The 21655-nt window shown below is 35.5% G+C and overlaps 1 protein-coding gene across 6 annotated transcripts in view; it reads right to left on the bottom strand.

The window, feature by feature from the left end:
• The window catches only part of LOC121319655 (ankyrin repeat and sterile alpha motif domain-containing protein 1B-like), a 220645-nt gene that overhangs the window by 10555 nt on the left and 188435 nt on the right, over positions 1-21655 (bottom strand). For all 6 annotated transcript variants that reach the window (XM_041257294.1, XM_041257292.1, XM_041257293.1 and 3 more), the window contains 3 exons: positions 21426-21524; positions 19784-19936; positions 3332-3439 (listed from right to left, as the gene is read on the bottom strand). In XM_041257294.1, the coding sequence (XP_041113228.1) occupies positions 3332-3439; positions 19784-19936; positions 21426-21524 (360 nt within the window). The remainder of the gene's footprint in view (positions 1-3331; positions 3440-19783; positions 19937-21425; positions 21525-21655) is intronic.

Below are 21655 nucleotides of genomic sequence, written 5' to 3'. Positions count from 1 at the left end.
AGGTGTATAATTTAGCTGAATGGAAATACAGAAATGGACTGTGTGAGATATACATAATAATATCTTGGCAACAATTAATATTTAGTTGTATCCAAGGCTTAGGGGGAAGAAAGTAAATAAACAGAGTATGTTCTCTGTAAAGAACACATACGTTTACTATAATTTTGTTTTTCTGAGAAAACATACATATACAGCAAGCTACATTTATTCTGTTCATCATTCACTGAATTGAAATATCACATTTCCTTTTGCATCCTCAAGACACAAATCACCATCTGAACTGCTTTCTTGGTACTTTATTTAAAAATCAATCAACTTCAGCATTGGAAAAGTGATACTCTATCACATTATACTCATTTGCAAAATGGAAATCGGACAAATATTGATGCCTATTACAGCAAAAGACCAAATCCATATTCATAACATGACCAATAGAAGGCTTGTTGTGATGTTAAGTTGGCCCACAGGACAGTTTCGCCTAGGCTACAGATCAATATTTGCAGCTTGGAATGGTACTAGCAGGACACTGAATTAAAGTGCTTAAAGAAAGCTAACAAATGTCAACCTTTTACCAGGCTGACAGCAAGAAGAGTGCCAATGAATTCAGTAAAGGTATGTGGAGCAAGCAGAGCGCCTCTGTACTGCTACTACTGAATACAAAGCAGTTCATTGCTCCCTCGTGAGTCAAGGGTTTCTCTGAATCATAAATACATTCCATAGGCCCTTGTGTTACAACAAAACAAGACAGAAAATCTCTATGGATTGAGGACCTTTGCTCAGCCCTGCAAGACTGGGAGCATTCACAACCCATCCATAATGAAATAGAATGTAGCTTCTGTACCACTGAACAGCTACAGCTCATGAATGTAAATTATTCTGTAAATGATGAAATAATGTTCTCTTTAATAAACCCATCAAGCTGATGTGTCTAGTGCATTATACAGATCAATCACGTAAGCGTACGAAAGGGGTGATGTTTTTTCTTTTCAAGTGGAACTATGTTCATCATGCATTTGCTACAGTCCCTCCCCTAAGCCAAGCAGTAAATCCACCCCCTGCATGCTGAAACCCCCTCCCTAGAACACAATTACCACTGCATGAAGAAGAGCGCTGCCAACACTGCCCCTGTGTCTACAGAATGTCATACAGTACATTGCCTATTCCAGTTTCCATTACTCCTCAAGATCAGCTGTTGGGGCTGACTGTAGGATTAAACCATTTTAAAATATAATTTTTTATTAAATTATACAAATCACTTATTTTTTCAGGGACATCATTTCAAGCACAATAGAGATTTACAGAGCATTACTGAGTTTGCCTTTAAGTGCTAATCTTAAAAATAATAGCAAAATTACATTATATACTGATACTTGTAATACAATACGTAAATCATACATTATCATCAAATACAACCAATAGCACCTTAAAGGGAAAGCAATTTTAGCCACAACATTTTACTCAAACTGAAAAAACTGAACTTTACAGGCAGTATTTCCTAGCATAAAATTAATATAATATAATATTAGAATATCTTACTTGGGGGTAGGTCACTGCTTCAATGGTTACAAAAACAGGACACTAGAATAACTAGACTGTATTTCTTCATTCCTTATAAAAATGTTGTTTTTTCAAAAAGCTGAAACCTCGATTTAATATTTATAAAAAAAAAAAAAAAAAAGTTGGTTAACAGGGTGTAGCTGTGATACTGTTATTTGACAGCATCTTTTAAATGCACCTAGTTGTAGATATGAAGACTAAATCGAAGAAATGACCCACATATACATTCACTTAGAACAAGCTTTAGCAACAGCAGTTTTAAGCTAATGCCAAGACAGGAATGGAAGGAAATTGTAGAAACAATGATCCTCACAAAAGTGCTCCAGATTTGGGGATTTACCAATCTCCTCTGTGAATTCTGCTAGTTTAGCAGACCTTTACTGAGCCTGATGACCAAAGAACAGGTATGTGAGCAGGCATATCTGCTGGGTCACTCATCTTTGCTGGCAGTATACTAGAATGTACTGTAATGCACACTGTACTATCAACAAATCGTTAAAATCATTCATATCTATGCTGCTTGCAAAATAGCCCTTTATATTCTTTGTTTTATATATTTTATACGCCTTATATTCTTGTGAACTCTATCTATATTGGGGCTGCTGCAGCTTTTAAAATACCAGTAAATAAATAAATAAATATTTTTACATTTTCTTACTGAACATTCAGTGCAGTGAATGAATTGTTCTGTAACAATGTCATCATAGATATACAAAGAAGACAGTTACATACAACTAGGGTTTGAACCGATGACCGAAAAAACACCCACGAAGACCTATTTATTTTAACGAAAAATGTGGGTTTGGCAACATATTTTAAATAATGTCAATCGTGCACTACTGTCTTTCTTCATAAAGAAACCGGATTTTAGAAGGCAGGCAGTGTGCAAAGACACTGAAACTGACCAATCATCAATTTTGTACACTACATAATATGTGTAATTGGCATCAATGTGTCATTTTTTTAGCAACAGGCTTAGTGACCACAAACCCACGCAAACCAGCAACATGGTGTCACCAGTTAGTTTTTTGGTGTTACGGTTTTATTCAGTGATGAACCAAAAATATTATTGTAAATATAAAACTGTTGTACAGTTATGCTTCTGCTAACACATATAAACATTTTTCTTCTCTACAACGGCTGCCTAATTATTATTATTACTATTATGGATTAACATTATTATTATAGCTACATAAATATCATACCTTAAATCAGAGTACCATGATAAAGGAAAAATGTAATAACTTCTTGTACGCTGAGATTAATTACTACAGACCGCTAGTCATACGATGAGGTGGGCAGAACCCCCCCTCCCCCCAAAAAAAAAAAACAAAACATGAACTGTGTCTTTAATGTGATAGCTACGCGGGCAGTAATGGGCGTACAATTGAAATGTGTCACTTCATCCAGAGTTCTATACTGCTGGAATCGTAATGTGGACATCCTCACTTCATGTTCAGTTTCTATAATACGTTCAACGTATTATAGAAACTGAACATTGATGATTGATCGAACTGAACAAAAAATATAACCCGAAAAATTCAAGCCCTACATATAATGTATACCTTAGCCTGGGTATCATTATAAATTTAAGAAACACATTTTTAATATTAATGAGAACAGTTGAGCTAGGTAACCTCCATGGACATTCAGTCTCTTACAGGCTTTAAATTCGACACACATTCTGTCTTTGAAAGCATTTTTTCCTTTTCTTTCTTTAGAAGCTTTTTTTTTTTTTTAATTAAGACTGATGCTCTCTTTAGGGATAACTTACCCTCAAGGTAATAGATCTCGGTGGTTTCTGAGGTGGCTCGTCGTGCAGCCTATCTCCGAGAGATGCCAAAACTCGCTTTCTGTGTCCCAGGAGGCTTATCTTCAGCACCTGAAAATTTGAAAAAAAAGCAATTTACACACACTGCCATACACAACTAAACACAGTTCACTTAAGTCTAAAAACAACCACTAGGGTGGCATGCCCAGCTCCTATTATTAATTACATTGCTATGACACTTAACCCATGCACATACTTTACAGCCTGTAGCTATGTATAGAAAAAAGGTTGATGCGACATAAAACAACCAACCTTCCAAGTGGTTTCTCACTGCATTTCAGCACTACAAGTAAATCCCAAACTAAAGCAGGTGGTCTAGCATTAGTATGAAATATCAGCCGCTCTGACAGCTGATTCAAAGCTCCCAGTTTCTTTTTTTCCCAGTGGTATGCGGCTAAGCATGCTTTTATACCAACATCAAGCCACCCTGCAATGCTGAGCCCTCTGCACATTGGAGTTATCTTGTGTCATGTTGATGCAGTTGACAGAGATTAACACATTACATAATTGCTAGGCACGGTTTGTTTTTGCTGCAAGATTTGATGAGATTCACATTCAAGTAGGATCCAAAGAACATCAAAAGAACCTGGAGACTGATTTAACCTAGGATTTAATGAGCTCTAATTTCAATGACAATACACTACTTTTACATGTCAGACTATTCTCTGCTTGATCACATTTGAGACACTTTGGTTAAGTTAGTTTTTTTTACCTCTCTGCAGACTTAAGCAGCGAATTTTATTACGAGGCTTGCAGGACTATTGGGTGAAACAAAGTGAACAGTATGTACGTATTTATTTATTTTAATTATTACTGTTCAAATATGTAACATTTTTCAAACTTGACATAGACCTACAGTAATGGAAACAACTAGATTACTCATACTGCAGTTTTCCCAACTCTAGGACTCCTACAGTATATGTATGTGCATTATAACAGACATTATCTGCGATAATATAGATTACTATTAATATACTGTATGTATCTGTAGTTATGTAGCTATAGATACATTTTTTTAATCACCTGAGACAAGAAATCGAAAATGACCTGTTTCTGTAGATCAATGTATCCCTGCACATGCTGACTGGCTGATTAGCTGGTACAGGTAGAACACCACCACTAGAAACTGCTCTGTCACAGCCCATTATTCAACTCACAGGACAATAAGCAGCTGGCTTTGCAACGCATGTGGCAGTTTCACTATCTTGATTTTATGAAGTTGATTAATTAATTAACAGTTAACAAACTTAACTAGTAGCAGGCACTTGGTTATGATAAACTGTCAAACATATTTCCACAGCCCGTATCAATGCAATTTTAGCCATACAGTATTACACTTTTATTGAGAGCAACAATGAAAAACTACTACTGCGTATAAAGTATATTATATTTTAATGACTGAAAATACAAACAGAACTTCAAGACACATGTGTGCCAATCAGAAGGAACAGCGTTGATATGAATCTGCTGAGTATGCCCACTGAGTTTTGTTTTTGGCATGCAGTCTATATGGACAAATTGTGATTTTCTCCCACCAAGTTCACATAACTATAAAAACCTATCTTGAATGTCCTTGATACAGATTCAAAACACAAGCACATAAGGGAGGTGCATCAAGGGTCAGACTACTCACTTTTGTTTTACTTACTGTAAAAACTTGAATTTGAACTTTAACTTGAATTTTAATTTTGGACATGGAATGTCACATTTAATTTAATGTGAGGCCACCATTGCTGGCAAATATTCCCACATCTCAGCTGTAAAAATATAATGAAAAGATAATTTTCTATACAATTAAAATTACTTAAAACAGTAGTTATTTCATTGATATGCAACATAATAATATCTGCATCTTGAATAGTCAGTTCAGTGGTAGTTTTTAATTAAGATGTTTAAAGGAATTACAGCCGTCTCGATAATCTTGACTAGATTTGAGTTTAGCGATGTCTGTGAAATGCATTTTTTATGCTTACCTTTCAATCCCTTTTTCCCTTCACTCCACCAGCACAAAAATAATGAGAATCTTAGATGACTAACTAAAATATAATTACTTTACCATCATTACAAAGCTGTCCTTGGGACCCAAGCACTTTGTGTGCTGTAATGAATACGCTCATAATTGGCTGTTGTGTGAAAAAAACGATTAGTCCTCATTCTGTCTGTCTAGCCCCATAGCACTTGGCAGAAATGCGGCATCTGCACCCCTGCACATGCGCACTCTCAGTAGACTGGTTCTGCTGGCAGCACCCCTTCTTTCCAACAGGAGGAAAGAAAGGGTGCTGCCAACTAGTGAGTGCCCATGGCAGCTAACTAGTGAGTACCCATAGCCAGCAAGTCAGCTTCATTACAAACTTTGGACAGGTGGCCAGACTGTCTCAGAGAAGTTATTTTTAAAATGTCAGTAGTGTCTGGCTTTATTTAACACTAGCTCTAGAACCACATTCAGAATCTCAGTATCCAGGGGTGAGCGTGGCTTGGGGTTGCAAAGACAAGAATCAACAAAGAACCGAAAATAACATGAAACTTTACTTCATTGAAAAAGTCTTGACAACACTGTATTACATTGTATGTTTCTGTTTGTTCCCAATATAAAATTGTAATATGAAGGTTCCAAATGCTTAATTCCAACAGGCTCTTTTATTAACTGGCTTGTCATCAGTCTTGTCAGAATAGCTCATTGTGATAGAAAATGTTTTTTCCTTCAGCACTGCTCATATGAAATAGACCGATGTACGTGCCTTTATCAGTTAACATGACTGGAACTGGCTATTCAAAAGGGAAGAGAAGAAAAAAAAAAACATCCATCTACAATAAAGATCTAAAGATGAATTACAGCTTTTCTGCACTCACAGCCGCATGAAATACACTCCGATTAAATTCATTATTCACGTAAAACTCGTATTACATTTTCACAGTTCCCTTCTCCATATTGTACAGTTTTGTTTTGTCTTTACTCTCTTTCGTTCCCAGTCATATCTTGCACAATGTATGCAACATGTGATAGATCCTTACGTTCTGTATCCTCCTCGAGACAAACTGTCACCTTTATCACTGAAATACACCACCAACAATCTTTAAGAAACTGCAGAAACTGAGTAAAATGTTAAAATACGAGATTTCTAATTCAGCCCAAGCCTCCTGGAATCCCTCAAGCTCATTCAGATTGACAAGGTTACAGTAGAGCAAGATGCAGCAGCCTCTTGCCTGGGAGTTCACTGTACTGCACAACTCGTTGCATAGCAGACTCTTGCCAGACAGTACTGCTGCACCACATTCAGCACCAAATGGCAACATGTTAATTAGAAGCAATGTTAATTAGAAGTCTTTAAAATATCAGTAGTGTTTTGTATCATACTGATGATTTGCATTCTTCTTAGGAAAACCTTGCAAGTTACTACTGATGTAGAATAAAAATAAATACTTGCCTGGTTTCTTTTGCTGCACATTGGAGATAGATATGTTATGATGGGTCTATTAAAAATACTTCACTATAAGGTATTGACCTTTTCATAAACATAACATCAATCCAGTCTTGCAGTGAGGGTCCTTGTAATTTAACCTAAATCACACATACAACTAAATGTGTGCTGCTCTTCTGTCACACGACGAGAAGAATTATATTATATATTATATATATATATATATATATATATATATATATATATATATATATATATATATATATATATATGTATATATATGTAAGTATGTGTAGTTTTTTGCTGACTACTACAGAAACAATCTCTGCTCAGGTTTGCCCAGACAATCCCACAAAGTCTGGTAGATACTTTGTTAAACATGTCAAATATCCATGAGTACTGAAACTGTATTACATGATGATTAAGACCACATATATTACAGGATAATAAACACACAAGAAGGTCAATATTAAGCAAATTCAGAGAGTATAAAGTATTAATTTAGGCACCATTTACAGGATGAAATGTACCACTATTATTCTTTGGATGTAGCAGATTGTTACCAGTTGGTCTCCTGCTAAGAGTGCTGGGGGTAAAATGAAAGAGATTTTAATGGCATTCTTAACATCTTCTTTTAATAAAAGATGTAAAAGGCTGAATAATTGGTACTGTACTGACATTGTTTACACTTGTTGTGAATTACAGATTATGTTTTTAATATTTGACAAAGGAATATACTCCACAAGGGATATTAATAAGATGCAAATGTTATTTCTTTAAAAAAAAAAAAAAAAAGCAATTTCATGTTTATATTCAGTGGAGAAAGAAAACAATAAATGCCAGGGCGGAGATAGCCTAAGGGTAGGATTGTTTAGATTTAAATTCAGATCTCTAAAATGTAAAAGGAGATAAATGTTAGAAACTGGAACAGCACAAATGTATGATGAATAAATCTGCTCTCTTAAAAATTATCCTTACCATCCAACAAGGCATGTTATGTAACACTCTTGCTATCTACAATATGGGATGTTCAAACCTTCTTTTCCCAAGTGTCCTCATCCAAAGGAAAAGCTCAACATTACACTGTTTTGAAATAGCATCAATGCCCACTAGATCTATCCCCAGAATTCACTGGCTGCAACACTTCTAAAAGAGCCCCTTCAAAGTCATCTACAAAACATTTCTGCTGACTTGTCTCTGGCACTGGCAAGTACCAGCACAGACATCAATTCAGTTCCAATTTACTTTCCCTGAGGATCTACAATATCACAGTTATTATAAAAAAAAAGTATCTAGTCTTTAAAGCTATTGTGACCATCACTGTACCTGGATTAACATGGCAAAATTAGTTTTTTTTCAACAAGGATCTAGCATAACTGTAAACTGATCAAAGTCACTTCCACAAATTGAAACATTGTTTCAGTTAACACACACTGTAAAAAAAAAAATATATATATTTTTTACGGTTAATTTTGTATTAATATTGACTTAATTTAATTAATTATAGTGTATATTTCTGTCTTATAAACTATTAAAAGCATTTTACACTAATATTAAACTCTTGCATTAACTCTTTAAAAAAAAAAAAAAAATCAATATTAAGGTATAATACGGTATTTGTAACAGTGCATGCACGCCCACATGGAACCCTCAAATGCTTATACATATTGTTATATTTGCCATACTAAATAGAAAAAACATGTATAGCATGGAAGTGCTCAGACTAAGCCACAAACAGAGAGATCTGCTGGCTGCTCTATAGCCCAGGTAGTAGACATTCATGTTCCCAGTTTCAAGTCGTTATTTGTTTTGCTCTGTGGACATGAGTAATAAACAAACAGCTTGGTAAACGTAGCTCATGTCCTTTGAGCAATAGCCGTACTCAGCATGGACACAGCCAATGACTGGATATCAAAACTGACCCATATTATAGTGTTTTTATCTTTCTTTCTTTTTCTCTATATTCTCTTTATTCCCTCTGCATTACACTACCCTTTCCTTTGAACAAATTCATTTGAAAATGGAAAGCAACAAACCTTATTCCAGGGTTGCTGGATTTACAAGAACCCAATACCTGGTTAAGGTTTAACAATGGCACATCTTCTGAGTTGTGATTTTTATACCATAGTTGGCTGCTAATGGGCTTTGCGTTATCTTGGACATGGAATAGCAACTTTGTAAGTACAGTAAGAAGAGCTTCAAATTAGAGAGGCTGTTTAGAATCGTATTAGAGTTGTGTGTTGTTGAGGAAAACTCAACAGTACTGAAGGCTCTTTGTATTTTGACTAGCATTTTCTGAAATTTGTCATTACCACAATTTGTTCAGAAATAAAAAAAAAATGCATACAATGAAGATACCAAACCAGAAATAAATACCTTAGACATTTAATGCATGGGCTTGGAAGTAGTCTTTAGTTTTTGAATTCTTGCCGGCACCAATTTGGAGTTAACAGATTGAGAATCTGACCCTTGGTGTCTGTAAGAGTTTTAATAATTTGCTTGAGGTGGTAATGTGTACGTACATAGCTTTCAACTGTCTTTGAAAGGACTCTCCTAAATATGTTTATCTCTGTTTAAAATTAATACAAATACAATCTGTCGAAGTAGGTACCAATATTCGAGTGGAATTGCAGGGGTGACAAAGAAATGGCTGCTATTGCATGCCTCCCTGTGCATTTAGATTGCCTAACAGATTTAATAAAGAAAACGCAACATGAAAGCAGAATTAGCAACCTGAAAATTGACTCAATTTGGAAAACAGGAACTGTGTCTATTTTAACATCCTCACATTAGACGTGTGCAAAGGTTGAAAATACTTGTTTGGCGATCTATTGGAACATTCTTGAAAATACATGGTAGATGCATGCAAATAGATGCTAGATACAACAAATATATAGATCAAGTTCATAGCAAACCATTCTTACATTTTCCCTCGCTCCACATTTGAAGCTTAACAGTGCTAGAGTTATGCACTTGAGTGCAGACAAAAGCGTTAAGACATGGAATTAGTATCTAATTCTAACTGTGTCACTATCATTATGTTAGCTCAATGTTTCTTTGCTCTTTTAAAAGGGTTTTCCAAAAAGCCAGAATTATCTGAAACACAGCATTCTTCAAAAACAAAGCAACTCGTCTTGAATAACCAAAATACACAAGTCATGCGCAATACTGATACACCCAAATACTATTTTAATAAAAAAAAAAACACATATTAATAAGTGAAAAACAAAACACACCGCAATTATTTGTTTTACATAAAATGGTACACTCAGTAAGACATAGGACTAATATGTAATCTCTACCCAACAGGTTAACCAAAGTGTAAGACGCAGACGCCCCCCCTGCCCCGCCCCGTCCCCACAATGCCACCCACCGCTAACTAGACCCTAGAGCATAAGCATTTGCGAATTGCACATTGATGTGGTTTGCTAGACACCCCTCTACATGCTTGTTAAGATATTACAAGAATCACAATTCTACAAAACAGTTTAACTGAAGCACAGTAAAAAAAAAAAAAAGTATGCATAATTCGTATTGAACATTTTCCATGTTCTGCACACCGCCACTTAGTAACGAGAGATAATTTAGAATGAATGTATGCAATCAGCGACTTTGCCTTTAACAAGGTTTAATCTGTTGTTTGTATTGCATATAATCTGATTCAAATACCTCTTGCATGCCAGTTGTTCACATCTGAGTAATCCATTTGAGGACTGCCAACGTAATTGACAGCTTCTATAATGTAATTAGGAAACTACAACAGTACTGCCATGTGTGTGTGTGTGTGTGTCTGTATGCAGCATATAAAAACATCCTCCAGCACTGCCATGTTGAGATCTATATACACACAGAGTACAATTAGCATCCCATTTTTTTATCACTTTATAGCTAATTTTCTACAAAAAGCTCTAGTGTTGATTTCTCAAGAACGCGTCAGCAAATTATGATGCTATGGGGTTTTCACTTATCCCCTCTACAAAGTTTTTATTTTTTTCCTTGTAAACTTAGGAAAGACTGAGCACGGTGTCCCTGGAGTTTTATTATTCACACAGATCATCATCATTTGTTTTCGCCAAATCAGGAAGGATTTGACACAAGTTAATTAAGAATGTGAAATATATAAAATACGTTCCCCAAGGTTTTCAGAGGTAGGCCTAGGGACGCAATTTATTCTGGGGACGATGTAAAGGCAGTTGTATATTTATTATTAGAAAGACAAAGAAACATCTTGTTTACAAAATAACTTAAATGATAGAATAATTTTATAGTAATGGCTGTATTTACACATTGTTTCAAAGGAGTGAACCAATCCTATGGTATTAATCTGCAGCCCTCATTAAAGAAACAAGCTGTATTGCTGAGGCATGACCAGCTACACACAAACAAGTTAGTGCACACATCTCCAAATGATGAAAGTCACCATTTGAAAATAACACATTAGGAATCTGTTAACCGCCAGCGGCCATTGAGATAAAAGGTGATTTATTTAAGATGATCTGGTTCAGTTGTTATTAAAAAAAAAAAAAATGGAAATCATATGGTGAATTACTGAAAGCAAGATTTTGTAAGCGACAATGCTGAAAGAATGGTTTGCACTATACACCCCTTCCATTAATCAGAAAGCATTTACTCCCCTTGAAGCTAGTAAGGAGAAAAGGAAATCTGAAGAAAACTAATGTGTAGTTACCATGCAAACAGATTTCAAATGCCCTATTGCAATTAAGATCAGACAGCTCACAAGTTTGTGGGTATTTTAATTGTAATGTGCAGATGTACTTGCATTTCTCTTCAACAGTGCAGTACATGAAAGGTATGCACTAGTACACATTAGTGTGCCTACAAGCCAAGACAAATGTTCTTTATAAAAAAAAAAAAAAAAAAACCTTTCGAAATCTCATTTTGTGAGCAGTAAAGTGCAGCATTTTTTCAATCATGTACTATTACACAGTGGCATTATCACATGCAAGAAATTTGCAAATCTGTCAACAAGATGAGACAGATAATGACATTAATCAATATAACCTGCAGTGAATAAGCCTTCCATACACAGTAACTCTTTGCCTTTCCAAACCATAATCGTGACTCAACACATAGAAATGCATACATTCCTGTTAAGCCTTGTAGTTTTGTATGCACCATCCTCTTTTATTTTATGCAATTTTTAAAACAAATAGCACCCAAAATAATGACATTATCTTATGTTCAGTAACAATGGCCGTATTCAGCTAATCTGTTTTTAAACAGCAAGTAATGTACAGACAACTGGAGTGAGAAAATGAGCTATTCTGTTACCTAGCAACTATGCTGGGAACTACTGCTATGCACACAATGCATAAGGTTGTAAGTTAAGCAATAGGTCTGCAACAACCTTGTGATTTAATACGCCCTTAACAATTCCAATGCATGGTTCTTGTCAGATTTTATTTGAAATACGTTTAGGATGTCTCTGGATTAAATGAAAATAACTGTAGCTAAATATGACCCAAAAGACAGCACTACTGAAATGACCAATTTCATGCAATTCACTATTTTATGATTTCTGTGAAATGAAAGTGTAATATATAATGGTGCAATCGATGATATTGGTTTGTATTATTTCCGTACATATTTATGTAAGAGCTTTTATGGGCTTGGGTCCAGGTAAGGTATAGGAACTGGTGTTTTTAAAATGTTGACAACAGACTGCAGTCCAATGTAGACAGGAATAAGTGAAACTGAATGGCTGCTCAGTGCCTGCATGAAACAAATAATTCACAAACCTACAACCTCAGCTGGCATTTACTGCAATTTAATAGAGGAGCATCTGCTCAGAGAGGCCAGAAGGACACACAGTTTGAAGAGTGAGAGTAGAAGGCTGGCAAAGAGAATAGGGGCTACGGATGCTAGGACTGAACTGTTTTTGCAAGAAAGAGCAGATCTTTTAACTTCACCTAACTGGCACACAGTTCAGGTATGCATTCTATATGTTCTATAACCTAGACCCAATATATAAAGCAGATCAAATAAAATCTTAACAATTTTGTCCCATTTAAATTCTTATCATGCGTATATACTCATATACAAATATCATCATTTTATAATAGTTTTAGATTGCATACTATCAAATGTATTTAATTATTTCTACATGAACAATAGAGCAGTTTGTCCATGCGGCTGAAAAGCGCAGTGGATAAGGCAAATAACATTTGTATGTGTAAAATACACCTCAGCACATTTGCACAAAGTTTAGGAACTACTCAAATCCAAACTTACGCAGCCATTTTTACTGATGTTGGTGAAAAATTTGACCTAAATTTAGTGACTGTTGGAATATATATATAAAAAAAATCTCCCTACTTAGCTGCTCAGAGGACAGTGGCCTAAAAAGGAAGCCGTCTTGATCTGGAAGTTAATGTGTGTGGTACTGTAGCTGGGTGCAGTGCCTAGATAAACTTCACTTCATTTGTTAGGGATTTACTCAGCGAGGTAGTATTCCAACTCCTTCAGTCATGTGAATGTAACAGAAATGTAGTTATTGTGTTACATTTGTACACATTTAAAAAGGAATATATTACATTCAACCATTCATAAAAGAGCAATCTTACTTGCCACCAGTAATATAGACTTTAACCACAATGCATTTTAATGTGTTATATTTAATTAAATATATGGCTGCTATTGTGAGATCATTAAGGGTCTACTATTCATCAGAATTATACAGTAGTTACATCCTTAAGGATAAAACAGGACAAATTAATTTTACAGCATAATCTGAATGTACACATAATGTCATTATACTGTATGGTTATCTTGCACTGAATAGAACATCAGAAACACATCACTGCAGGAATACATTGTGAATTACCCTGACAAATCCAGATTCATTAATAATTGACAAAACATGAATGATATGCATAAAGAAAATGAAATCATGGCTATCATTGATCCTCATTCAGATGATCATTATTGTATATAACTGCCTTTGTGTTCCACCTAGACGCTTACATCTTGCCTTAACTTTTTTAGTTTCAACAGAAATGATATACCATATGTGCGCATTTAGAGAGCTGCACCATTTCAAAACTAATCAAAACTGACTCACCTGCCACCAGCTGCTGCTTCACAAAGAAGTTAAATTAGACAACGGTCTCAATCTTTTTCCAGAGAACTAGCAAATAACATCTGCAGCTGAGACTTAGTACCTCACAGACACCTTTCTCTTTCTACAGATGACAGCAGCCCCGGCTCACAGAGACAAGATTGAAGTCAGATTCCCACTGTAATTGTAACAACAGCTTTAGAAATTAATCGGCTTTTGCCAGGTTCATACTCAGGCAAGTCTTGCATCAATATCTTCTGCGTGCTACGATGAGTGTAATGATTCCGTCAGTAGCAGCTCAGCTCTCATACATGCCTTTGTGTCTCTGCTCTCTCTCTCTCTCTCTCTCTCTCTCTCTCTCTCTCTCTCTCTCTCTCTCTCTCTCTGCATCCGTGTACTATGGATATTCTGCCATATCTAGGAGACAAGCTCTTGCATGCTCCCTCACAGCACAGGTGACTGGAATGCATTGCCTGTCCTGCAATCCTTTAAATGCTGCTCTGCTCTACTGCTATTTTCTTAAAGCCCTGCAAGACATCCTTTATTTGAGAATGAAGCTTTAAAGATTACTGCACTACCAATGAACAATTTGATTAATAGCAACCACTGAACACACCAGCACTCTACTGCAGTCATGCATAGCAAATGATAATCTCTTTATTAACAATCCTGCTTATTCTTTATTTACCAATTAAGAGCCCATCTTATTATTACATTGGTAATGTGTTTATGGAGCAATTTAAACAAATCAATGTTTCTCTTCAACGTCTTTTTTTTTTTTTTTTTTTTTACAGCAAACAAAGGACTATATGGCTGTCCACTGAGTAACTGTCGATCTGCATAATGTAATCCACACTCTACTTGGTAACAGTCTAAGCAAAACATGTTTTTGAACTGTACCACCGTATTTTATATGTATAACATAATATTGCATTTCACCCACTATAGCATAACGTTGACCAATTACCCTGCCATTCAGTTTCAGTTATAAACTTATGATGTAGGTACTGACAAGCTAGTGGAACAAAATCCAATTTACTGTCCCAGGTGTGACTATGAGCACATCTGATTATGCTGTATTCTGCTGCAGTAGACAAAAAAAAAATGGTCCCTATAATAACTATTTCTCCCCTTTTCCTATATATATTCCTAAGAACCAGATTGTGAGGATGTATATTATACAGCCTTCTATGTTTCTGACCAACATTCTATTTACAGGATAAACCATCTAATTAATGCATTTAACAAAGGTGACAATAAAAACATTGTAATGCATTTAGAACAGATTTATTTCGAAGAAACATTCTAATATCAGGTGAGGCATGGGGCACAGAAGAAACAGCCAAGTTCTCTTTGAAATAATATTTTATAGCTTCACAGCCAGTAAATGTGTCCTACTAAAAGTCAGTGAAGATAACGATCAGTCAAGTGGTGCCTGTTGAAGCATGAACACAATCAGATTTGATTTGTTTTATCCGAAAGCTGGCTCTTCTTCAGCCTAGTGAATAATAAGTACAGTATTAGCTACTTAAAGTGACATGTATTGACATGTCCATGTCATGAGGTCATACACCAGATCATTATTACTATTCTCCCTTTATTGCAGAAATTTGCTATTTTTGTCAATCCCTGAATTTAAAGGCACTTTAATAGAAAAAAAGAGGGTGATGGTTACAGACCTGGACTAGACTATAGTCCTGTTCACTGCAACCCTGCCAAGCAGCAAGAGGAGTGCATAAAGAATGAAGCAATGCTTTGCGCTGGGGCATCCATAACCCTTATCACAAAGTACACCTTTCACTCAGACAAGGTCAAGAACTGAAGCTGCCAGGATAAGTCCTGTGAATACACTTCTAAAAGCAGTCTGGCAATTAACACACGACACTCTAATGCACAGTATTTACTGCAGAGAGTTTATCTTATGAGCTTCTGGATCTTATCTGATCAAGCGTGCTTGATATTGCTGATTGCACTGTAACCCTTTACCGGTTATTGACACACTACAATCCACATTTAATTTAAAACAATCCTCTAAAACACAAATACAGCTAATAAAATCAAATCATTTTAGACCAAATCTCTGACCAACTTGTCCTTTCAGTTTCTTTGGAGGTCTATAACCAACGTTTTATAGTTGATTTCTCAAGGGAACTTGCAGTATTACACAAGCACATCTGTGCACAGACCTGTTATGAATGTGAATCTGGAGGTTTCAGCACTAAAATGTTACCTTGTATTTTGCCCCTTTTCTCTGTAGCGCATTAAATGTACAGTATTAAACATGCAGAAATAGAAAGAAAAACACAAATGTGCTCCACATCCTGCTGTTTGTATCTTTTTGAAAATTAATAATACATTAATAATACATTTTAAGCACCAGTGTGGGGACCTTATTTTTTTTAAGAGTTTTCTATTTGAACCAAAATCGTACAGCACCATGTTATCAGTCTTAACAGCTCCCTGCATCTAGCTTACCATGTTTTGTATACAGCTGATCCAATTATATTTGACACCATTCTTACACATCAATGGCTTTAACATTTTAACACCTCAGATTAGACTTAAAACTGAAAAAAAAACAACGTGCAATTAAAAGCTAAAATGATTTTTTTGTTAATGTACTGGTCAGGGATTATGCACTATTTGTACTATAAACAGATTACCTCTAGATATTCACATTCACAAATTATAAGCACTGTGTGTCTGCGTATCTGTGTGTATTTATTAAGGAGTAGATAAACTTGCTAAATATAAAGTGAAAAAAACACAGACGGAAATCTGCACTGTACACTGATGAGGTCTCTATAGCAACCAGTAGCTGTCATGGCAACAAGTTATTGAAATAAAAAAGAAAAGTTGTTATTTCTTAATTGACGCCATTTATAGTACTATTTATTAAAACATTCGGAATCACTTCCTGTGTGCAGAGATGAATACCAACCATGCTTTGTAGTAAAAGGCAACGGGCCAAACTTAGTTAATATTTATATGAAAATGTTAAATGTGTATTATTGAGAAAATGATACATTATAATTAGTGTTCCGCGTTTTTGTTTTTTATCTTAAAAAAAAAAAAAAAAATCGGGAATTTTTCAGAGTTTATTTTGCATATATTAAAATAGGGATAAAATTGGTAAAAAATTGTTTTTAATTGAAACATCTGTAAAAATCGGGGGGGTGGGGGGGGTTCTCAATATGTACATTTTACATGTGGAATAAGATGCATAGCAGTTCTGATTTCTGATTAATAACCTCCCAGGCATGTATGATGAAGCAGAATCTGTGAAACACATTTTCCCAAGTTAGCTGGTACTTTGCAAACGTTTGGGCAATCGCTGTGTTGACGGAAATAGTATCTACAGAAGGTATGAACATGACATCAGCACAAAACAAGCCAGGTTTATTGCCTTAAAATCATAAAAAGAAAAGAAAATTGACAGAACTGAGTAAAAAAATCACACTGGACATTTACATCAATGCATTCCATACAGGTTTACCAACTGAAGTATCACCACATTCTGTCAAATATTTACGATTAAGAATGTCGGCTTTAGGCAGTGTTTTAGCTAATGGACAGACAGTATTGTCGCATGAAGTCACCAATACATACCTCTCTGCAATAAACAGTGGCTGTCCAGCAAAGCACAGGGCTCTGACAAACTCATTAACAGAGTCATTCTGCACTCTCTTTTTATTAAAGCATGTGTAAAAGCTTCATAAATGGATTGCTTGTCTCTCAGTTCACTTTATTGTTTTAGTTTAATATGTTGTTTATTTTTCAGTATGTTCTTTTATTGTCAGCGCGAACATGTACCTCAGTGCTGCAGTATTTAAACAAATATTAATTAAACACATATTATGTCTAAGATCAGAGCACCAGAATAATACTTGTAACAAAACAGTAGTAGAAAAATTTAATTAAGTACAATAATCCATCGCATATTTGACTGCGGTGGGACCAGAGTAAGGGCAGATATGTAAAAAGGCGGATAAATGAATCATGTTTTAAATACAATTATACATAGCTGTAACAATTACTATATTCACGCAATTATTGTTTTGAGATTCAGCTTTCACTAGGGAGCTCCACTAAATCCCTTGTTTAGAAAGACACAGGGTATTAATGCTTGTGACAGGGTAGCCGTCTGCCGTGTGGAGGCGTGCATTCCCTGCTGAGTGGCACTGCAGGTTAACAGGATTTATTTACATACTGAACAGCTCACATGACACTACCAGCAATTGTATGTGCAAGGATCACATACAATACAGTGTACGAAAACTTTGGTACGATCTACAATCTCTGAACTAACCTTCTCTTTTCAATAATAAAATAACGTAGCTGAAGAGACAGATTACTGTATAACACAATGCGCCATCACATTTTGTAATCTATGGCTCTTCTGATTCTTTATTCGTTTTCTAACTTGCTTCCAGGAAAGTGGGTGCATTCATGACTTTAGTACAATATACTGGGAAACAGCAAGCAACAGTGTAATCCAGTTGATTCTTTGTGAAGGATGTTATAAAGCACAGGTGACTCCAACAACAGAAAAGGGTTTGATTCAAGACTGCAATGAAGATGTGGTCTGAATTGCAATGACTAATTTCTGCAAGCACATACAATTTAATGAGCCATACTGATTTTAGGATATACACTAAAAGACAAGCCAATGAAAACAACCCAAAAACCTGCTAGTGTAAAGATTTAACACATCCATCATATACAGCATAGACTTAACTGTAGCACATTTATATAATGGTTTCGATTTGTTTTTGCCCATTTCCTTTGAATGTCTAAACTTACAAAGAAACACCAGAACCACCTAGTGGAACAATATCTTACTGCAGAGTTAGTCACAGTACATTCTCACCATAAAAACAATCTAAATTAAAAGATTCAAATGTGCCAAGACAATTTTGTCTTTCATATCCTTGAAATACTTACTCAACACCAAAAAAAAAAAAAAACAACAAAACACACATTTGTATTATACTTACAACATAAAATACTATAAAACATGGACAAACATAATTTACAGATCTCTTTAAAAAGTCTAAAATTATACTGCTTATTAACTATAAGGCACCATTTGTCCAAAAGTGGATCATTAGCTAAAATACTGATTTTATTTTAATATGATTCTGTCAGAAAAATCTGGATTGATATGGTACTGTGCTTTCTACATTTTTATCTATTTATTTAACATAGGTGATTCTGGTGATCCTCATGGAGGTAAGTCCCATATTTTAGATATTTCTACAAAGCAGCCCACAACAACACTTTCTATGAAAGCTCTGTGCAATAATGAAACTCCGTCTACAGTACTTCAGAGAAACCGCACACAGTGGTTTAGATTCAATTCTTACTATTGCCCTCTACAGGGCATTCCTGTTCCAAAGCACAATTTGAGGTATCCATATAAAACTGTATCATATTTTTCACGGTATCATATTTTAATGCACTAAAATACTTTGTTGCTGTTGTGGGATTTAAAAAAAATAAGTGATCACACAGACAGTGCAGTAAAACTGACCATAGGATCCAAGCTTCTGTATTTTTTTTTATCCAATGATCTCCCAGCTGAGTGCAACACTAATTGCTTAAGAGCTCATCAAATCCAGGTGCTTTGTGCTTGGAAAGGCACAATGCTATTCTATCAAGCTTGGCAATTGCAGTTAAAAGATGACAGAAGAGACAAAGCTACAGCATCTGACAGGTTTATCCAATTCTAATAAAAAATATAAAGACAGGAACTAATGCTGCATATAAATAAGGCACTTTGGGGTCACTGGATTTTTACAAAAAGCTGCAACAGCACACGCTGTGTTCTTGAGACTGTACTGAAATCTGTGTTTAAGACACTGCTGAAAATAGAGAACTGGCACTCAGGCAACTTACATTGATGAGCTCAACCTCCCAGATCTTTTTTACAAGGTCCATCGACGTATAGCCATTGACTAGAAAGGACTTTGTGTAATCACCCAAATCTATTGATTCCAGCCATTCTGCTACGGAGGTTGGGTTGTTTCCATCATATCCAATCGGTCTCACCTGAAATACAGGAAAAAACACACACATTGATCGTTAGCAGCTTTCTTTCATTTTCACCAGTTCACTATTTCTCATATTGACTATAAATATTGTGCTAATGGTGATGTCAAACTCCTGAAATATGTTTTTACACAGTGCAGTATCAGACTCTGTAGAATCACCCTGCCTTGTGTAGATAATACAGAACAGATCGTTCTGTAGAGGGAACAATATGCTTCTGCTTTTATTTCTATTAAAAAAGAAAAAAGAAAAAGAAAAAAAAGGTTTTTCCAGACAGCCAGGGAAATTAACAGACAGTAAAACCGCTGACATCTCCTCTTCAAGATCTAATACATGGAAGCATTCATCCTTATGTTGTGGGATAGCTATAGATCCTGATTTAAATTTCTGAACCATCATGTAAACAATGTACCACATATTCAAATATCTCCCTAAATTGAATCTCAGGGAGTTTAACTTTAGTAAAATGCATATAACCAAGCCATAATACACTAGCTATAGAGCAAGAGCATAACACATGTATTTTTATTAACTGGCTTGCATAGAAGACAGATAACTAAAGTTGTATCTGGCAAGGTAATAAACCCCTCTGCCTGACCCTGCCTGTTGACTCTAATAATTTAAGCTCGCCACAAACTTCCATATCATTTTCTGGATTTCAGACAAGTTTGTCTCACTGTATAAAGTAGTAGCATATTGTAGAATTGTAATGGCATTGTTTGCAATGCTGTTGAATATAACAGTGGTGACCCTTATCCTAGCCCTAACCTGCCAGACAGAGCCCCCCTTACGGAAATGAAATGTCTCAACCCAGTAGGGATATCCTGCCCCACAATCGGGTTACGCTTTATGCTCAAGTACAATTTATTGGTGTCAGATTTGTACATTATATAAAATGTATTACTCTTATGTATGGTGTACTTTATAAAACAGTAAAAAAAACAAAAACAAAAAAAAACAACCTACTGTAAGAACATAGAGCACTGCGAGTGTCTAATGAAAATGACATGTACTATCTAGTCGTAATCAAGTAGCAACAATTATAAAACTACATGCACGGTTACCATGACAACTGAAATGTCAGATTTAAAAAGGGATACCTCTTCCATCTTCTGTATCAAAAATGTCAACCACTGAAATACAGTTACTGCAATGGCTTATATACCAATTCAGAATATGCCATAAATTATAGTTTGATACCTTTACAGTGATTGATCAACCCAGGCAAATACTTTTTACCTAGATACAAGAATGAACGTCAGATGAAATGAAAAAACAGTAATACATGTAGCATGTAGTCATGAACAATTGCTTCAGAACTGTTCAACTGGCAAAGCTTAATTTCTTCGATATAATAAAACTAGAATGTTTTTAACCCAATACAGTTTGACTCTGCATGACCTCATGCCAGCAGTGTTGATATTGAGCCCAATCTGTTTTATCTCAGACAGATTACAGTCAAGCTGTGCTGCCCTGTCAGTGGACTCACCCTCGGGAGGAGACGGATTGCCTGGAGAAACCGCTGTCTGTGTGCAGAATTAAGGATTCCAATTTCAAGCAAGTCTTGGTCTTCAACAACATTGCTTCCCTAAAAAAAAAAAAAAGACAAAATGATTTGCTTCCTATATTTTCATTTCATTTCAACCCAAGCAAGCTTCATCTCCATTAGAGAACCTCAAGATGGTTAGTTAGCAGCAGGTGAATGGCAGCTGCTCGGCT

Source organism: Polyodon spathula, chromosome 8 (genome assembly GCF_017654505.1).
Source record: "Polyodon spathula isolate WHYD16114869_AA chromosome 8, ASM1765450v1, whole genome shotgun sequence".
Lineage (NCBI taxonomy): Eukaryota > Metazoa > Chordata > Actinopteri > Acipenseriformes > Polyodontidae > Polyodon > Polyodon spathula.
The sequence above is the reverse complement of the archived record's forward strand: the minus strand, read 5'-3'. Positions and strand labels throughout refer to the sequence as shown.